General features: G+C 39.3%; 2 protein-coding genes and 1 long non-coding RNA gene across 4 annotated transcripts; 2 read left to right on the forward strand and 1 right to left on the reverse strand.

The window, feature by feature from the left end:
• Positions 1–675: 675 nt before the first annotated feature.
• Positions 676–13,349, reverse strand: morn5 (MORN repeat containing 5). 2 transcript variants are annotated; one of them, XM_042395740.1, is made up of 5 exons: positions 13,088–13,349; positions 12,775–12,922; positions 10,708–10,819; positions 10,211–10,342; positions 676–932 (listed from the first exon to the last, which is right to left on the reverse strand). In XM_042395740.1, exons 1-5 carry the CDS (start codon positions 13,132–13,134, stop codon positions 802–804), a joined length of 570 nt encoding a protein of 189 aa, XP_042251674.1. In that variant the 5' UTR covers positions 13,135–13,349; the 3' UTR covers positions 676–801. The 2 variants fall into 2 exon arrangements, with proteins under 2 accessions (XP_042251674.1, XP_042251673.1); XM_042395739.1 differs by lacking the exon at positions 676–932 and adding an exon at positions 4,275–4,450.
• On the forward strand, positions 941–5,838 carry LOC121885914. The gene is made up of 3 exons (XR_006092633.1): positions 941–1,742; positions 4,132–4,321; positions 5,541–5,838. It is a non-coding gene; the product is annotated as an uncharacterized LOC121885914 (long non-coding RNA).
• Positions 13,350–13,477: 128 nt separating the features above from the next.
• On the forward strand, positions 13,478–19,551 carry ndufa8 (NADH:ubiquinone oxidoreductase subunit A8). The gene is made up of 4 exons (XM_042395741.1): positions 13,478–13,628; positions 15,027–15,190; positions 17,517–17,682; positions 19,080–19,551. The coding sequence occupies exons 1-4, from the start codon at positions 13,578–13,580 to the stop codon at positions 19,215–19,217; spliced, it is 519 nt and encodes a 172-aa protein (XP_042251675.1). The 5' UTR covers positions 13,478–13,577; the 3' UTR covers positions 19,218–19,551.
• The last annotated feature ends 930 nt before the right edge of the window (positions 19,552–20,481 follow it).

Raw genomic sequence — 20,481 nt, forward strand, 5'->3', positions numbered from 1 at the left:
GCTCCCATATTAATGTTTTGAATATCATCAGCTGTATCTTTGTATGCATCTTATTATCAGGATCTGAACATGCATCTAAGCATTATAGCCTGAAAATCTTCCTATCAGGGATGAGAACTGAATCAAAAATGTCTTTACCCACTAGAGTGTGAGACACACAATGCATTCATGTTGAAGAAACAGGAATCCAACACACTTTTCTCTATGAGTGTTGCAGATATTGTTTTGTTACAACCAAATCATGTTTGATTCAATGGCTTAGAAATGTTTGGTTTGATCAGGTTAAAATGCACAACCAGTAGTACACTTTTGGAAACTGATATTCACTGACAGAAAAAAAAGTAATTCAGCTAAACACATAAACCTAATTTAGAAAGAAACCACATAGGAAATATAGATCGCATATATGCTATACAGTATGCTTGTAGACATACTGGTGGGGTACACACACACACACACACACACACACACACACACACACACACACACACACACACACACACACACACACACACACGCACACACACACACACACACACATACACACAATAAGTATTACGGAAATGAAGATGAATGCACAGAGAGACAGCAGTTGCAACTCATACAATACAGTAGAAGATACAGAGCAAGGGGGATAAAATAAAAAAATAAAATAAATCATAAAATATACCATGTTTTAATATTTTTCATTTATTAGGCCTCATATGACTTACATAAAATCAAAGACATAACAAAGACAGTTCCTATAGTTTTAATATGCCTCTAAATTAAAAATTAACAAGTGAAAATTTTAAAATAGTATTAAAGATTGAAGTTACTGGTCTCCTCGGGTCTAGCTGCAACAGATGTGGGGACTTTTTCAGGAGGGACGCCAACAACCTCATCCCACGCTTTTCGACAGGTCCGCACAATCCACTCATGTTCCGAGTCATCTGTTGGAAAGATTTAACTTGAAATTATTGAGACTTTGCGTTAATAATATTGGAAAACGAAGTCTGGAGAAAAGTAAATTGTTTTTCTAAACGTTTGACCTACGATCAAATAGCCTAGGGAAAAAAACAGGCTTATATAAACTGCAGATTGAAACGTAACGGATGCACAACTAAGAGCTGCATTCATTTTTGTTGAACTCACTTAAAACGTTTAAATCAAATCTGTAATAACCAGTAGGCTGCATAATTAAACCGCAGGTCATTTTGCTGTGTGAGGCTGTGACAGTGAAGTGCCATTCAAGTCTCTGGTAAATTTGTCAAATCAAGATAAGCCTCACAATTAGGAGAAAATAACTTCTCAGAGCCACTTCAGACACCAATAAATAATAACCCCCCCAAAAATGGACGCCAATTTTTTTGAACCGAAACGACTGCCAGAGGAGCCGATAATAAACCAGTTTTTCATTGTTAAAACTGAAATGAGTAGCTAATTGCGGGGGAAGTGAGCTTTCTCTGGAGCGCGCGCAGCTGCACGCACTTGAGCGGCTCGCGGGCCTCACCCCCAGGTTCGACTGCGCGCGGGGCTCCATTGTACAGAGGAGCAGGTCTGCGGCTCCCGGACTGATTGTGCGTAATTGCCAGCTATGGGCGTCAACACTAACAGCCACTTCAAGTATAAAACACCCCCCTCCTTCTTCTCTTTCTGTCTACCTGCTCTGATCGGGAGGTCAATTGAACTTATCGGACACGCGGGCAGCTGCCTCGCAAACATTTGCACCAGTCTTTGTCACACGTTTGTTAGTGGAAAAGGTAATTATTGAAGCCTATACGCGCCTCGTCACTGTCTCACCACGAGACTGAACTCAATTAGCCGCAACCTAAAACCGGCCTTAATGATGATTAGATTGAGACATTTTCATATTTTCTGTAATTCTGCCTTCTTGAGGTTGAATTGCGGCGTTTATCTCTCGATTTAACGCATATGAAATTGGTAGCTCAGTTATCTGAGGGCACAGGTGTCTGGTATATTAAGGTAATTTCGTTCAATCTGAGGATAGGAAGACGTTTTTGTGATATTTAACTTGAATTTTGACATTGCAGTTTGACTTATAAATTCAGAAATACGTAAATGAATCATATTACGTCAATGGTTCTCTCAATAAAGTAGAAATACAGGCAAATACCCTTCAAATTTGCCTGCATCATCACTATAGCCCACACAGCCTTGTTTATTGAAGTTTTTTTTTGGTTGATATCCATCTCAACATTAACAACCTGCATGTATGACCTTTGTGCAATGTACACAGGAGAGAGAGTGTGTGGAAGCGATAATGGCACCTTGTTAAAGTCTGTTTATCTTAATCCTTAAAATACACTCAGTGGGAAAAGTGTTTCCTTCCAGCCTGATGGCAGAGACTGAACACACACACACACGCATGCATACACACACACGCACACACACACACACACACACACACACACACACACACACAAAGGCATAGACATTGGCTTAATTAGCAGAAGTAAATATTTGCTTTCTCACACCCTTTTGATTGAAGAGATGTCTATTCTGCTGGATTTGATGGTAAAATAGAAATAATATTCACAGAAATAGGAGAGCTAAGACTCTAAGCAACACCATCAAGAAACACACCCTCAACCTGGTCCACTGACAGGGACGAGGAGCTGAACTTAGTAGACCTGGTTACACTCTGCAGGGTAATTATATGCTAATATAAGCACATTTTGCGGTTTTCTAAATGGAAGTACTACAGTGAAATCAAACTTACCTAAATGTGAAAGCTAAAACAAACATTCAAACCTATATGTACACGTCATCTGTCTCCAATTCACTGCGAACGGAGCGGCCCTTGGTCTCGTGTCATGATGACATCACAGAAAACAGCGGCAGCTCTCTGGCTTACAGCTTTGAAGGAAACATACTATCTTTTCTCATCTTTGAAATTATTAATCCATCTGTCACAGCTCGCAGGATTAACATGTGAATCTTGTTTTATGGTGAATTCTTGTCTCAAAGATGTATGAAAAATGAGAGTTTCAGGAAAGGCAGTGTGAGGGTATGTTCCACTCCCCAGGGCCCCGGCTGATTTTATCTGTCTGTGAAACACCTCGGCTGGACTGGGACAAAAGGGAGGGGCCGCGGTTTGGTCACCAGAGGTGTTTTCCTTGGCAGTGGAATGTTTTCAGTGTGGAACTCTTTCTGTGCCGACTTTCAAAGGGAAGCGGTTATTCCAGAAACAGGAAAATGCTACAAACAATATGGCAACACATGGCCTCTGCTGGAGCTGCTGCTGCCGAGTGTTGCTGCCAAGAGAGAATATACACAACTGACCGTGTGTGTGTGTGTGTGTGTGTGTCTGTGTGTGTGTGTTTGTTTGTAATAACAGAACACACTTCAGTCAGTGGAGGAGATTTAATTGTGCAGATGTGGCCCACGTATCCCCCCCGCCCCCCCATTCTTTTTTAATTACAGCTTTATAGAGTAATACCAACGTTTAATATTGCACCTCCAAACTTAAGCATCAGCAAAATTCATCAGCAATGACAAATTAAAGTACAATTATGTGTCTCTGGACGTTTGGGTGGAAAGCAGATAAAAATAGCTGGGGTTTTTTGTTGCTTGTATTTAGAACATTTAGTTTGTTGATTATATGATTTGTGTTTCAGATTTAACAGTAATCACTTCATCGTGTTGTAGTCTGTTGACTTGATTTAAGCGGTGCTGGTTCACTGTGACACAGTGAGGTGGCAGTGAGTGGAAGCACATGTTTGTTGTAATGCTCTCACATGTCATATAAAAGTCAAACAATTTTGAAAAACAAAGTTAAATCATAATATAGACCTAAATTAAAGAACTTCAATTTGTTTAACAGGCAATATTGTGTATTTCAAAATGTTTGGAAGCGAAATGAGGTTCTGTCTTATATCATCGTATTAAAAAGTTTCTAAAATGTTTCCCTTGTGATTTTAATTGTCTAAATGTAGGAGTCCTTCCATTATTAGCAAAACAAACAATTTCATCAAATTCTCACTTGTAATCCATCCCAAATTTTTAATTCCATTAAATTCTGTGGTCAAAAACACACCTGATGTCTACCAGAATTGAGGCTTTGCAAAGACAAAGCCTCAAATACTTGTTTAAACAAAGGAAATGATTTTGTCTTATTCTTCTTTTCAGATTCCCTGGTTTATCCATCAAGTAAGAGATGATCTGAAGAGATGGAAACCTAATAACTAATTTCTGTGGTAGTAGGAACAGGTTAGAAGTTCATGAAGAAAATTGGGAAGAATATCCGCCAAGAACAAAGCCTGTGATCCCTGAATGTTCATCTTTCACAAACTGCAGTCTCTCATCAATGTCACACTCTGTACGGTCATGGAGACAGACACACATACTCTTTCTTTCCATCTTCTAAGCTTTGCAGGGGGGGACTTTGTATCCAAATAGCATTTATGACACCTGCTGATCCTCCTCCTTCTTCTAGCTTGTTTTGTCCCTAGATATCCAGACCAAAAAGACTTATAATTCCTTCTATTTTCAAGTATATTGTTCATAAAATCTACTGAGAAACATTTGTTTTCCTCTTAATAAGAGGCAACAGTAAATGTCAGTCCAGTGGCTTCACACTGATATGACAGTATAAGGGAGCACCTGCCATCTTCTATTGGTTGACTGCTTCCTTCTGCTGGCAGGGTAATTTTGGTCAACACCTCCTACAACCCGTGTAAATGCGTCCTAGTCCTTGACCTAAACCAATGAGTAAAGTAAGATTTGCTATGTGTTTTTGCAGGACTAGCTGAGAGGACAAATTAGTATCAGGATCAGTCTTAGCCTTTTACTGTAGTAACTGGTTTCTGCAAAGCCATTTCTATTTGGAGAGAATTACATAATGTGGACAGGAGGAAGCAGGGACCAAACCACCTTACTATTAATGGCTGAGGTGTAGCTCTACCACCTGAGCTACAGATGGCCCTCACTCAGTCAGAGACATGTTTGTCAAGTAATTTGAAGTAATTACTTCTGGCAGAAAGGGCTCTGCTCTTTAAGGGAGCTCTCAAGAAATCTGGGCAGTAATGACAATTCTGCTGGGAGAACAAATCCCCCCTTTAAATAACACATACATGAATATTAAATCTTAGTTAAATCAACAATACAAGTAATATAGCACATAAGTAGGAGAATGGAGCAGTGAAGGGAGCTGCAGCAGCCAACAGCGCTGACACTAAGAGTAATAGTGAGAAATGTCAGTTTATAATGGCTGAGCTGCATGAATATGATTAGTCAGCTGGTAGCCAAGCAGCTGATGTGTGAGCCACTGATGGTGAAGCGTGAATGAAACAGCTGATGCCAACCACCTACAATACATTACATTGTCACCTACAATTAACTAACACTATGCTTCATTAAAGTCCCCCTCCATGCAAAAATGTGTTTTGCTTGTTCCTTCAGTTGGATGTTTGACCTTCACTGTGTAGAATAACATACAGTACTGTGCAAAAGTTTTAGTTACTTAAGATGTTCAGATTCCTATCCATCATGCAATACCATCAGGGAGGTGTCTGATCAGTTGCAAATTTACTCTGCAGCATGACAAAGTCCCAAATCATGCAGCCGAGGTCATAAAGAATTATCTTCAGTGACAAGAAGAACAAGGAGTCCTGCAACACATGGTATGCCTCCCACAGAGACCTCATCTCAACGTCATCCACTCAGTCTGGGGTCACATGAAGAAACAGAAGCAACCGAGATGCCTAATTCCACAGAAGAGCTGTGGCAAGTTTTCCAAGATGCTTGGAACAACCGACCTGCCAAGCAGCTTGAAAAGCTGTGTGCAAGTGTACCGAGGAGAACTGGTGCTGTTTTAAAAAGCAAAGTGTGGTCACAACAAATATTGATTAGATTTAGTTTTCTTCTGTTTACTGAACTTTGTATGAAGTTAATTAATAAATAAAAAAACATTGAAAGCATCCTCACTTTACTTTTGGTGCCTAAAACTTTTGCACAGTACTGTTTGTGCAGAGTTAAACACTAGAAAGCAGTTTTCACATTCATCTGCTGAAGGGGGAAAGTTTCTCTGTGCTCACCTTAAATCTGAGTTTAAGGGTTGGAGGCCTATGAGCATGATTTATGACATCACAACTAGTTTGACGCAATGTAGGGTCAAGTATGCAGCTTACACAAGTGTGATGTGGAAACTTTGGACTTTTTTCGGTGAAGTAGGAGACATCTTGTGTCCATTAGTCAAATATTTGCATATTCAAAGACTCTGGATTTCTCAATGAAGGAAAAGGAGTAGATATAATTTGTATGTCACCATAATAGCCGCAAATTATAAATCAAAGCAGAGTGTTTTCATCTTATAACACGTATAGAGGGCATCTTTAATATTATAAATGATGAGACTAATGCTTAATAAAGTAAATGTAAGTATATGTAGAAACAGGATCAGAATTGTCTGGATCACTGTTGAGAATTAGCGTGGACCAGATTGAGTGTATCAGGGATGTCAGAGCTTATTTTTGATCCCTCTTGAGATGTTTTGTGTCTAAACCACAGAGCCATCTGCGACCCTCCATTTCCTCTATCATCCTACATTTCTACATGGTGTACCAGTATTCTTTACATATCCCTCCATGCAATATAGTATTACGGGTGTATCGGCAGCTCCTTGATGACAAGAAATCAGTTCAACTCCAAAAATAATCTATAACCTCTTGGGGAATATTAGCAACAGATTCTATTGTTTTGCTACTTGGCTCTATGCCAGGAAGGACTGTTTGTCCAAGTTAGCAACGGTAACTAAGGAGGGCAGGACTTCGCAATAGGTCAGTTTTGACCAGTAAGTAGAGTTTAGCTTTATATTTCTTGGCAACGACATTTAGTTCAAGGGGGTAAAACTTGAATGATCTGCAGTTTAAAACAGTTCCATATGCATTTTTTTGCAACTTTCCTAGAAACGAGTCTTCACTGGCTGAGTTCTTCCTTGTCCAACATCCACTAGTTGTAACCGCTACACAGGGAGCTCCTTCCTCTTTCTTTGCTGCAGCAAACGTCCGAGAACGCCCCCGCTGGGAGGGCGGTTCTTCCCTGTGTCCCATCATTGTCGCAGTCCTCATCCTGGGCGGAAGCCATGAGGCAATAAATCCTGTCTTCACACCCACTCTGACAAATGTGCCTTCACCTCCCAGGGTTGAAAAATAAATTCATACAGGATACAGAAGCATTCTTCTCAAGAAATGTATACCAAGACAAGAAGGAGAGTGCACACAGACATAAATAGTGTGTATAATATATAAAACAAGCCATATACACACATACACACACACACACACACACACACACACACACACACACACACACACACACACACACACACACACACACACACACACACACACACACACCCCTCCAAATACATACACAGGAACAGCACACATCAATTAAATAGTTCCTGTTTGACTCCATATTTATCTAAATCAAAACAGTCAGAGTATTGTTGGACAGAGCTCAGTTCCTCTTCTTTTTCATCTCAACTTCCAAAAAAATCTTTCTTTCTCATCCTCTCTTGTTTGCTTCCTCTCTATCTCCCTCTCTGTCATTCCACTGATCAATACCAGAACTATAATGATGATGAACAACCCGCATCAAGGAAAAAAAATCACAAAACATATTTTTGTCTTCTTACACATGCTGATGACATCTGGCGAGGATGTGGATCTTCTGTTCTGTTTCCTTCTGTCTCTACACATATGTAAATAAGATTTGTGTGCTTGTGGAACTAATCTGTATTATGTTGCAAGTAGCTCATCGAAGTACAAAATACAAATATTCTTTCCAAAAATCCATTTCTACCTAAGGGAGAGTGTGAGTCATACCATAACTTCTGCCAGGAATCATATCTTGACACATGTATGCATTTGTAATGTGAAAAACAAGCACGCAAAATTAACATACAAAATAAAACTGATTGATGAATCATCAGACAAGAATGTGGACAATGAAGCTGGGCTGCAAGTGATTTCTTTAAAGATGGCAGAATACTGAAATATTGTCTCATTTGAATGCTTCCTGGATTTCTACAATTACAAGGCAACCTTACAATAGTCCTGCAAGATTTTACAACATCTCCATGCAGATATGTAGTTGTGATTAAAGCTGTAAAGCACATGTCCAAAAGAGTCTACAGCTATGCTAGCTTAAGCATAACAGTGGCAACATGCTCACAATGACAATATTATCATGCTGACGTTTTGCAGGTATCTTTCTTACCATGTTCACCATCTTATTTTAGTGTGTTAATATATTGCAAATAACAATTGCAAATCAGCAGCAAACACAAAGTACAGCTGAAATGAAATGAGTGTTAAGTCTGCCACCACTTTCCCATGTACATGAATGGGAAAGTAGAGGGGACATTTGTATTGTTTTATTGTGCTCTTTTCTGTTTCCTCAAATAAAAACACTTAAAGTGACCCCACACTGGCTATTCTACCTGTTATTCTTCACATAGCTAGTAGCCATTGGGATATGTAGTCCCATTTAGAGCACTGGTAATCCGGCTTTAGTAATCTTGAAAAGTTTATATCTGGATAAGGGTGATCCAATCCAATGTTGCTTTGAAAAACCAGCACAAAAGTTAGATGGATTACCTGATGGATTTCCAAATCCTGATCATTCTGATCCGGTTTAAACGCAAATGCACAGAAATAAATCTGAATGTGAAATGTATTTAACTACTGGGTTGAAAGGCTTCTGCTGTCTATATCTGCAGATACTCACAGAAAATAAAATTCAGAACCTGCTGCCTAATTTACAGTATTGTCTAGTGATGTAAAATTGTGGTGGAAAGACATGACAAGGAGCGGATATCAGACTTTGGGAATTCCTGTCTGGACACCTGACAGAGTGCATTCACTTCAAATCAGGAGTTCCAATACGGGCACCCATTCAGTGGAAAAATGTGTCTTGGATTTTCCACATTTGACAAAAAAAAGCCTTTGAAATGACTGCAATAGCCCATAGAGGCATGCTTATCAGATGACTTGTAGCAATAATCTACCATCAGAAAATCCAGGGATAATGCATTTAACATCACCCCATAGATTCAGTGTTATCAAATGCTTCCCATATGGCCACACTGTTTGCTTTTTTAACCATGCACCAAAGCAATCGTCAGTAAGAGTTTGTCTATGTGACCTTTTCTCAGGAAAAAGGAGTTGTTGGAAAGTAGACATCATTTTACACAGAACTACTATCTTGTATGACAAGGCAGCAATGACTCCCGTAATAACAGCTTTTAACTCAAGGAATCTTAATGGACGAATAGGCTTGATTGGGGATTTTCTTCCTTGAATAATCCAACATTATCAACCAACAACTGGCACATTTACAAGAAGATTCTACACTAAGGAAGTGTCTGTCATTTGTACATATTAAAAACGCCATGTGCCTTTTCATCTCTGTATTTACCACTTTCAGATTCTTGTTAGCGCAAGAATGCAAAGCACTCCAACAAATCATCAGCTCCATCATTGGCGCAATTTCCAGGTCTTTGTAAACACACTAAGCAGGCAAATGATGCAAACTGCAAAATTGGAAACATAGCTTAAATCAATAGCAAAATGATAACTGGAATTGACGCTGTTCTTGGTAATGATCCATAATGGAAACAAATGGTGCTGCTTTGTCAAGTTACTATATAAATGCAGTTAATATACAGCAATCTATCACTGACAAGGTGCTTCATTGGGCATAAAACTATGTAAACGTAATATGAAATGGAAATTCGTGTTTGCTTTTGACTTTCATCTGTCCAATTTACCTTGGCACAACAGGCAAAGATGCCTGAATATTACTCACCACTAAAATGTAGCCAATTTGGCATCAAATGAGTGGAAAAAATGTGCAATAACTAGAGAGATGTAAGCAGTTAGGAAAAGAGGAGAGAATTTTATGATGATTGATATGTTGTGAAAATATCCGTTGTCCTTTATATCTGGATTGACTCTACTTATTTGTTTATCAGAGACTGTGGTATTGGCTAATTGTGTATTACACTCCGGTAATGCTTACTTCCCTTTAGCTCAAAGTAAGTACATGGTTCACAAGATGTCTTAAGGTTCATTTACATTAGTAGTGAAGGATTAATTTTATATTTACATTGTTGGATGACATCTCCTGTGAGTCATAACATACACAATCACCTTTGGTGTCACAAGGCAACGACAGTGATGATAAATAACATTTTCTGTCTCACCTGCATTCCTGAGGAATCTGCCCAAGTAGGAAGTAATGACCCTGGTGGTGGGGTCATAGAAACCATCTCCACAATCGTAACACCCATCAGGAATGACACGTGGAGGATGCAGATCAGTTAGCTGAGATTCTCCTGTATGAGCAAAACAATTGTTTTGTATTGAGTAAAATTCATATGGAGGTTTACGCCTACTAACACTATGAGTCAGTATCATCAGCTGGAGGATTGGCTCAGTGAATAACAAACCACACCAAGAAGATTTTGCTTTCAAATCTCCATGAGTATCAGGTGGATTGGAGACTAAACTGTTCATCTGTTTGTTAGGCTGGTGATGAACACCAGATCTCGACTCTGTAAGCAGTTAATCATCTGAAGCAGCTAAATGGAATTCAGCCATCTTTCATTTTATAATTTACACCTGTGCTTTTCCTACTGTGATGAGTCAAAATGTCTTCTGGCCTATGAGCGACTGCATGAGCAAATTTAAGAGTGTGAACCTGCAGGTCTGAGTCCATTGCACCTCTCGCTGTAGAAGCGCCTGTCGTAACCGTTGCAGTAGTCCCAGTCCGTCTCCTGGTACTGCAGACCATCAGCAAAGGTGAATGATCCCTTGTTAGGAAGCACAATGAAAGACACAATATAATTCTTCATGGTTAATTCACCCAAATTTCAAAAAAACTGTCACACTTACCTAAATGGTACCGTGCAGATAGTTTTATGTGCCAAACTTCTGTGGGGCTGCCAATTACATTACATCACAAATTACATTTGAAGAATTCAACAGCATTGTGTTTTTCCAAAAACCATGTCCCTGTTACTCAAGACAAAAAAGACCTCACTGTTGACTTGCTGTTTTCAATGAGACTTTTTCTTTGGTAGAAAGTAGTTCCAGCAAAAACTGTTGAAAGCTAGGTCTGGGGGTTATCCTACATACCCCAGACACGGTTTCTGGAAAAATAAGTTGCTGTTGAGGTTTTCAAATGTCACTTTTAACTGCTTTAAGCACCACAAAAGAATTTTAATTTCCTCCATTGTCTTTGGGCTCAGGCAGAAATCTCAGAGATCGATATCTTAAAAACCTCAGCAGATAAAACCAAAAGTATCTGCATGGATATACACCACTACAGGAAAGTGGAAAAATATGTCTTTTGGTATTTTGGGTGAACCCACACACTGGGTGCATGTGTGCATGTGTTGCAAGTGCATGTTTTATTTGAGGAATGATACAATAGATTTTGAAAAATAAATACACACTTCAGTAATTTTGCATATTGGAAGCATAACAACATTTTCACGTCAAAGTCAACAATATCCTTTGGTTTGATTTAATAACATTTAGATTTTTGAGGAGAGTGCATATTTGCTGAGGGGTCAAATACCAATTCATCATCAATCCATCCTGAGAGAATTTGACATATGTAAATTAGAGTAAATTCAACCAATAACAGCTTACAATTAGTGATCTGACACATGCTAGATTTAGCTTTGTCTTCTCTATAAACCTTTTTCACAGTAGATATTTAGAGCAGGAGTTGCAGGAGAGGTACACGTGTAACTAATAACATTAACAATGGCTCAGCTGCACTGAAGTATATCATTAAGCCATGTCTGCATGTACAGTACCAGGATCCTGGAACACCTATGGAATGCAGCCTTGATTAAGGTTATTGATGACACCTGTGCTTTTCCTGCTATGACATGCTAAAATGCCAGCAGTGGAGAAGGCCTGTGCACCAGAAAAAATATAGAGGTTATTGTGACATTTATGTTAACAATCCATTTTATTTTATTGCACTTTTTGATCAAGTGTAAGACACATATTGTAGTAGTTCCATGATATTTGCACTTAAAAAGATTTCTTCTTTTCTTTTTCTTTTCATTTCTTCTTCTTATTCTGTAAATCTTTCAACCCAACATTGCCAATTTTCAGCTTGTTTCATTTGGTTTATTATCATAAAAGGCATGGAATCAAAAAATTAGGCTGTATTTAACAATAAAAATGCAAAAATAATGAATTTTACTGCAGAACTATACTTTTCTTAACACAAAATGTTCTCACAACCTGGAGAATCAAGGTTGAGAGCCATTGTTTGAAGGGGGTTGTTGCGCAATGAGCTAGGCTACCAGATAAAATTTCAAGAGTCTGAATTTCAGATAGTTTATTGGATGGTCTAGCCCAGTTTTGAATTGAAGCAGGTTTTCTTGGGGCTGACATGCATGCAGGTGCAGGGTTGTCTTGGCCAAAGTTAGTCATGGTTCAGAGCTGCTATCATTTCAAATGAACCGCAACTGAAATGATGATGATAATTGGAGTGATCGCTGTTGTGGCAAAAGCCCGTGAAAGATTGCATCAGAGCAGGAGAGACTATATCTTCATACAGGAAAAAAGGAGAGAAACCTAATAACTACGACAATAATGGTAAGTGATTGCTAAAAGGGACCAGATGTAATATCAACTATAACCAATGTGAAACACATATGTGTACATGTGGATGCATACAGTCTGACATGCATGCAGGGAGACACACACACACACTCTCTCACACACACACACAACTCCTCACCTGTCTAGATGTGCCGTTTTCCCAGGTGGCCTCATATTTACTTCCATTTGGAAAGTGTAGCACTCCTTTGCCATGGAACATCCCATCTTTCATTTCTCCCACATACTTGCTCCCTGTGGGAAAGGTGTACTCTCCTCTCCCCTCCATCCTGAAGGTGAGAACAGATAGTCTCACAGTGCATTGTGAACATTTTTTTGCTCTCCATAACTACGTTAGTTTCGCTGACTAAAAACCGACAGCACTGTGATTTTATTCAGTTGGTTGTGCTGTTTTTAGGGTTATAAAAACGAAAGATATAGCTTACTCATTTTACCTGCCATTTTTCGTATCTCCTCTGTAACTGCTTCCAATGAGCTCCATTTAAAAAATTAGTTGCTGCGTCCTGTCTTCTTAAAGTAAACAAACAGGTATACAAACCGTAGATTGTATACCGACTAGGAAGCTCAACGGTCAACTGTGCCGTCACCATGGCAACGCGGTTACAGAGCTCGATAGCTGAAACTTTTCAGCACGAAGAGCAAATGACTCGCTTGTCACTGTGTTGCTTGACACTTTAAACAATTTCACAATGAAACTTGACAAAAACAAATAAAAAAAAATATCCAACTTTTAATTCTTCTCCTTTACAGCTCTTTACGTGCGCATGCGCGTCCCGGGAGCTCTTGTTTTTGTCGCTTTCTTGATGGCGTCATCAGACTGACCTTCTCAGCGGCCCCGTCGCTCGTCCTGGAGCTAGACCAGACGAGGACCTTGAATTCGAGTTTCTGTTATTTGTTTTATTGTACAGACAGACACACAAAGTCATGCCCACAACGGTGGAAGTTCCGACTTTGCAGGAGCTGAATGTGGACGAGGTGAGTAGCCGTGGACGTATGTGTGGCTTGAATGAAAATGATAGAAAGACAGATCATGCTAAAGGCTAACGCTAGCTGCTATGTCGTTCAAGATATGACCGGTAGCTTTTAACTTTTACTACTGTACTGGCGTTACCAGCCTTCACAGTAGTTAAAGTTAGTTAGTCAATATATCTTTACATAATATATTGGTTAGCGATGTTTCTGGGCGGAAATAGCCACCGTGGCAACATTAAAAAGCGTCAGAGGAATCAAAATACGTCTTCAAGGCGTTATCGAGACAGGTTATACCGATCATTAACTCTGGTCTGTACAAGAGTTGTATCGCACTTTTCTCTGTTCTCGTTATCTTTTTAATGTATCCCTGTGATAGCAGCAATGTTACAATGCTCTGGCTGTTTTATGTCAGCAGTGTTATTTGGCTCATTGAACTTGTCCTTGGAAGTCAGGTGTCAGCTGGCAGCAGCTTGTTTTTCTCTAATACTAAATATGGGAGCATCAAGGATCTAATAGACCATAGGTGGGCAGGTGATAGTTTCTTTTAAAAGCAGCAGTTTGATTAATTCTATTAGTATTACATTGTAATGCACAGTGCCCTTAACTCATCACCTCCAACTCCATACTGTTGTGCGCTTTGATATCTGAAGTATAACTGGTTATTGTATTGCAGAGGACATCACAATTATTATTTTTTTTTACCATAGATGAAGGTATTTAGATGTTAAAAAATAAACCATAGTTTATTCACATTCTCAGTATTAAATAAAGTGTGTTAGACTATAATTTGCTTTGAGTATAGTAAAGCAAAGCATTTGCATCACTTCTGTGATGAAGGGGCCATTAGAGATGAATACTGGTGTGCAGTATGTCCCCTCTTCTGAAATGCACGCACCTGGAAACATGCTTGTAGTTTGGACATACAGAAGAATAAATGGTTGTTCTCCAAGAAATGGCTCAGTCCTCACAACTGCCTCGTAATCCACATAATTTCCTCTAATACACAGGTTTAGAAAAGACAAGATAGAACCTGTAGGCTATATATGACAGTTTTGGAGTCTTTTTTTACTATAAGAGCTAGCAGTTTCCAGCTGCTCTCAGTTAATCTACACTTGTGCTGAAACATGTGTACTGTAAATAAGTAAGTTTATTTAGTATAGCACCTTTCACAGAGCAAGGTCACAAAGTGCTTCACAAGAGTAAAATTGTGAAGCAATAGACAGCAAGAGGTGAGATAAAGGCCAGTTTGAATAAATGAGTCTTCAACTGCTTTTTAAAGGTGTCAACAGAGACCACAGAAATGCTGTACCTCAAAAATGAATGTATGTCTTAGTGTATCACTTAATTGGTAATTGATAATATTTTCTTGCAAGTCTCATTGTTTTCCATGTGTCTGTCCAGATCAATGTGTCATCTGCAGTGCTGAAGGCTGCTGCCCACCATTATGGCTCCCAGTGTGACAAACCTAACAAGGAGTTCATGCTCTGCCGCTGGGAGGAGAAGGACCCGAGGAAGTGTCTAGAAGAAGGGAGGAAAGTCAACGAGTGTGCACTCAACTTCTTCAGGTAGCGCACAACAGGGTTTTCAAACTTTTTGGTGCCAAATACTTTTAGATTTACACAGACACCTTTTCTGAAGCAATCATCTAAGAAAGCCTTTACCTCAGTTTGTGTTTTTAATAGATTCAGTACAGAAAAGAGTTAAAAAGACAGATGTTTAGGGTATGTAGATATGAAGCAGGAGATGTTCTCATGATATTTAACAGATAAAGTGAAATCAAATCAAATAATTGACCTAAATGGAGTGAGGACTAGCCAGACTTCTTTTCAATCCTCATATTTTTATCTGGGATTATATTCAGCTCAAGATTGTTAACAACACACCTTGGTATCGCATAGCGAGTCTTTTCACTGTACATAGATTATTTTTGGGAGATGAAGGCTGCCAGGCTGGTGTCATCTGCAAAACTGAACAGTGTGCTTGTGGTCAGAGAGTGATTGAAAATGTGGCGTAACTCTGGAGCCAGCTGGAGAGTGTAGTGTTTAAGAGTCAAACCCTGGTCAAAAGTGGTTTGCGGTCAGTTTTTGCATTTCATCCTCTGTGATGGAAGTGGGTAGAAAATGTACTCAGATGTTGAATATACTGCTGTTTTCAGAGGTTACATATTAAGTGCAAGCAGAAAGAAGATTTCAGAGTTGTGATTTCTTGTTTCCTATTCTGCAAACATGTCCTGCTAATTAGATTTCCATTCAGTTGGCTTTGGTCAGAAGGGGGATATAGATGCCAGTCTTCCCTTTGTGAAGTAGAAGAATTTGTAATTCAAAACTAGAGGAGGAGAGAAAAAGTTGGTTGCACTTACGTTCCATTGCACCATCTGGGAGGAAGGTGAGCAAACAGTTTACAAATTAAGAGGAGTGATGATAGATAACTTGAACATTCTAGTCATACCTTAAACCAAGGACAAGGACTGCACTGAGTGCACTGAACCGTGAGTAGTAAACAGTTGTAGTTGGATGAGATTATTTTCTCGTTGTCTACAAGATATTCCAAAAATTAGATTGATTGAAATGGTGCATATTGTGGCTATGTATCTAAGTGGAGGGAAAGATGAGTCATCCATTTGCAAACATTTTCAATGTTTTTGTGACTGTGAACACAAGGAAATAGAACCAAAATATCCAGAAAAAGAGAAACATAAAGGGAAGATTAAGACATTTTTCACACATAAACACAAGAATAAAACCCTGCACGTTGGGGTGGGCTGTGGGTAGAACTAGACTTATACAAGTGTGAGTGTATAATGGTTTAGAACATCTCTGCGCACTTCACTTTGTTTCAAGTTTCAATTACTATAACTCCCCTTGCAGTTGTGTGTATTATTCAGTGAGATTGCTTTATGGTGTTAATGTGATTTGGGTGAATAAGACTTGATGTTCTTTATTGCGTCAGTACTTTTTTTTGTTTTTATTCCAGTGCAGCTGACAGATATCTATAAATGTATTCTGTATTTTTATGTCCATTGAATAATCCTGTCTGCCTCTTCTTCAAATCCTCAACAACCAAATGTTATCTTGAAAGAAAATAAGAATGAATCATCAACTAGTGGTGACCAAAGTGGAACACCTTTATGTCACTTAGCTGCTCTACTTTCTCAAATCACCAGTTGCAAAAAGGGCTGTTAATTTTAGAATACGGTAACTATGGAGCCTATTGTGTCTATAAAACTGCCAATGGAGGCTATTTGAGGAAGTGGTCTGGGGTTTTTCACTCTTAACTGCTGTGTCTGTGTTTACTGAAGGTTTTAGTCATGCCCTGATGCCTATGCAGTAACTAAGGTGCTTTTGTGTGTTTTTCTGTGTGCATGTCTCTTAAACACGTTGTGTTTTTGGTTCTCAAAAACACATGACCTCCAATTCAAAAACAGAAACAAACAACAGGCACTAGTCTGCCACAAAGATAAACTGAGAGTTACTATGAAAGACCAATACTTGTAATTATTATAATGAGGAGCGATTTGAGGAAAGTTGTAATTGCACCCGGGACCTGGTTTGATTCTTAGGTGCTTCTTGCAACTGCTAGCCATCCTTTGGATAGTTCTTATTATGAAAATCTCAGAAATCTTGAGGATGAAATTGAATGAAAGTTCCCGACACGGTTTTGAGTCTGAATCCTGAATTAGAGCAGTTCAGGCACAAAGGATGAATTGTGTTTTATAAGGAATCTTTCATATAATCTTGTTTCTTTTTCCTGAGTCGTTATATCTCTTAAAACATTTTTTTTTTCTGCATTTTAATGGAACAGTTCACAGCAACTGAGTCTTCTGGAATAAATGAATCCTACTGTTGCATATTTGACCCTGATTCAAATCTCTGTTTGCTCTGTGCTTCGTAGGCAAATCAAGGGGAACTGTGCCGAGTCCTTCACGGAGTACTGGACCTGTCTGGATTATTCGAACTTGGCAGAACTGCGCCACTGCCGTAAGCAGCAGCAAGTCTTCGACAACTGTGTCCTTGATAAGCTGGGATGGGAGAGACCTGAGCTGGGAGACCTGTCTAAGGTGAGACTTGTGAGGGACTGACTGTGCATTCACAATGTGAGCGGCTCGGTTGATGGGCTCTATTCTTGTAGATTGTAGGCTGTGCAGGAGGCTCTGATTGCATCTGCATAGTATTCATACAGTTTTGAGCAGGCAAATCATGTATTTTTTGCTGCTTTGGTTTTTCATTTCGTAAAATTGCCATTTTTAAGGGGCTTGCATAACTCGCTGGCAAGCACTAATTCACTAATTAGATAGCAACGATCAAAACAACATCGCAAACGGATCTTGACAATTGCTTTTTGGACTTTTATTTCTGTAGTCTTCAGAGGGCACTTGCTCAAAGCTGGAAATCTTTGAATGGCTGTAATCAACTCTGGCCATTTTGCACTTGCCAGGCAGAACTATTGTTCATTGAATCAAATCACATGAGCAGGGAAACAAAAGGAGATGAATCTAACACCTGATTACTATGAAAAGTGTCCAGGTTGACTGTCCAAACACCGGTTGAGTTTCTGTGGTTGCTCAGCTATATAACAAATGAAAAGTCTTTGTTAATTATGCTTGAAATGGTAGGATATTTGGAAGGAGGTTCAGAAAGAAAGAGACCCATTTAAGCTGGAAGATATCTAGTCTTGGAGAAAGAAAAAAAAATGGCAAATCAGTAACAGAGGGATTGAGTAAAGTAGAGAGGGGTAAGATGTGACCCAAAAGTCATACTGAAAGTGTGAAGAAGGGAAGGAGCAGGAAAGAAGATAAGGGATGAGGTGACTAAAAAAGAGCTGAGGGGGAATATAAATCATGATGTGAAGAGCTGCAGGAGTTTGAGGAGAAAGGAGGAAATGGTCTTTTAAGATTTCAGCAGTTCAGGGCACATGAAAACCCATGTGCTTCAACCTCTGTGGTGCACGATTTAAAGTAGAGTTTCATTCCAAGAACAAACTACGCAAGATGTTTTTATTGATTAGATTATTTTTTGGCTTTTTCACCACTGCTCTACAATGGAAAAAGTCTGTTTGCACATTATTTGATTGTTAGATCTCTCACAGGTGTTACCAGACTCCAAACAATCTATTTTTTACTCTCATTTGGGAAATTGATACAATATTTCTAAGGTATTTGGTGTTTCAAGTCACTTACATTAATAACAATTTCCAGAAGAATATAGCGCTTTCAAAGATTGCATCACTGAACCTGTGCATGTCCATAAAAATTTCCTTCCGGGGCACTTTTATTTGAATATTGGAATGACCACTTGTCAAAAGTAATTTAATATTGAGGTATTTTCAATGTGATACATGATTTAAATTCCTTCATGACAGTCAGGTTTGTCAGACAAATTAAATCAGCCATTGCATCAAAGAAAATGTTTATGTGTCTGACAAGTCATAGCACGTATGTTTGTTGTCTTTTTGTAGGTGACCAAAGTGGCGACCGCGCGGCCCCTCCCAGAGAACCCCTACCACTCTCGCCCACGTCCCGAGCCCAACATGGCCGTTGAGGGGAAACTGGAGCCTGCCAAACACGGCAGCAGGTTATTCTTCTGGAGCTGGTGAGGCAGCTCCAGAAAGTCAAAGTCACCTTCCAAAGCCATGGGCTCTGTCCAAAAACAGCCAAGCTACTTGTTACCATTGGTGCATTAAGGATGCTGGTTTTAGCTCCCTTATCTGTGTACAGTTTTAGGTTGCCTTTGGACAGGGCTCATGTCTCTTGAGCAGCTGTACCTCCAGCATCATCAAACATCGTGATAAAGGAAGGAAGGATGGATGATTGTGTGAACCAAGTCTATGAATCCATACTGCTTTCCTGACCACTTCTGTAAATGTAATGAGTGAACAAATGCAACATGCTGTTATTATTGTTGTCAAATAATAAAGAGATAAATTATAATGCCTGTTTTTTGTTAATAAGTTCACACTTATTAATGATTAACTATTAAAGAGTTAGTTGCCATATGACAGGATTAAATGTTTCAGAAACATCAAGTATTTAGAGGCTTTATGGTACCAGACACAGTCCCTTCAATATTTGCAAATTTGAGGTAACACCACAGTGTTTGCACATCTGTGTTTTGTCAGAGTGTGTATTGTCAGACTGATGGAGGGTTGAGGTTGGAGGTCAAGGTTAAGGGTCACTACCTGCAGCCAGAGAGAGCTGCTTCTGCTTCCTCCTTTTCTCCCAGCTCACTTCCTGCCTCTGACCTGCACTGGACAAAGACTAGAAGAGGCATTTGGGAGATGCACAGAAAGGACGTTATTGCTGTCGGCACACACATACACGCGCGTACACATGACCTTGAATGGAAGGAGATGAGAAGCCAATTCAAAAAAACACTCCAGCCTGTGGAACATAGTGAGACTGTGCCAATGCACACACACGTGTGCTCACGTACCACCGGGACATTGTCCAAGATCAAAGTTGCTACAATGTGGTAAGGGAGGTCTGTTGCATGCAAGTGAAAAGCTCAGAGTTTGTGTATTAAATCAATACTTCAGGAGTAGTTTTGATTTGACTTGCTCCATTATAAACGTCAGGCAGGTTGAGTCTTTAACCCCTGCCATGTGGTTGATTTCTTTGGGGACCAATAGTAAGGCATGGTTTGACAGCTTTCTCATACTCAAAAGCAGATATGTGGCCCAAGGGTGTTTGCATATGATGTAAAAACGTCTTATATCAGCACACAAAAACGGAGACGGAGGTCAACAGCTATCCACTGACAGTCGCTGATTTTATTCAGAATATGTAAAAATACACTTTTTCTGTTTTGCTTATTCTAGATTGAAGAGTGATACTATGCCCATTGAATGCACTGCATGTTCT

The sequence above is a fragment of the Thunnus maccoyii genome, chromosome 19, assembly GCF_910596095.1.
Source record: "Thunnus maccoyii chromosome 19, fThuMac1.1, whole genome shotgun sequence".
Classification (NCBI taxonomy): domain Eukaryota; kingdom Metazoa; phylum Chordata; class Actinopteri; order Scombriformes; family Scombridae; genus Thunnus; species Thunnus maccoyii.

What these genes read in the sequence shown, in the direction of transcription:
- morn5 (XM_042395739.1), bottom strand. Translation starts at nt 13,134, where the DNA reads ATGGAGCTCATTGGAAGCAGTTACAGAGGAGATACGAAAAATGGCAG. An exon ending in AAAACGGCACATCTAGACAG is followed by an intron (nt 10,820 to 12,774) that starts GTGAGGAGTTGT and finishes CTTCCTAACAAG; the next exon opens with GGATCATTCACCTTTGCTGA. An exon ending in CAGATTCCTCAGGAATGCAG is followed by an intron (nt 4,451 to 10,210) that starts GTGAGACAGAAA and finishes CTGGATATCTAG; the next exon opens with GGACAAAACAAGCTAGAAGA.
- ndufa8 (XM_042395741.1), top strand. Translation starts at nt 13,578, where the DNA reads ATGCCCACAACGGTGGAAGTTCCGACTTTGCAGGAGCTGAATGTGGAC. An exon ending in TGTGCACTCAACTTCTTCAG is followed by an intron (nt 15,191 to 17,516) that starts GTAGCGCACAAC and finishes TGTGCTTCGTAG; the next exon opens with GCAAATCAAGGGGAACTGTG. An exon ending in AGCTGGGAGACCTGTCTAAG is followed by an intron (nt 17,683 to 19,079) that starts GTGAGACTTGTG and finishes GTCTTTTTGTAG; the next exon opens with GTGACCAAAGTGGCGACCGC.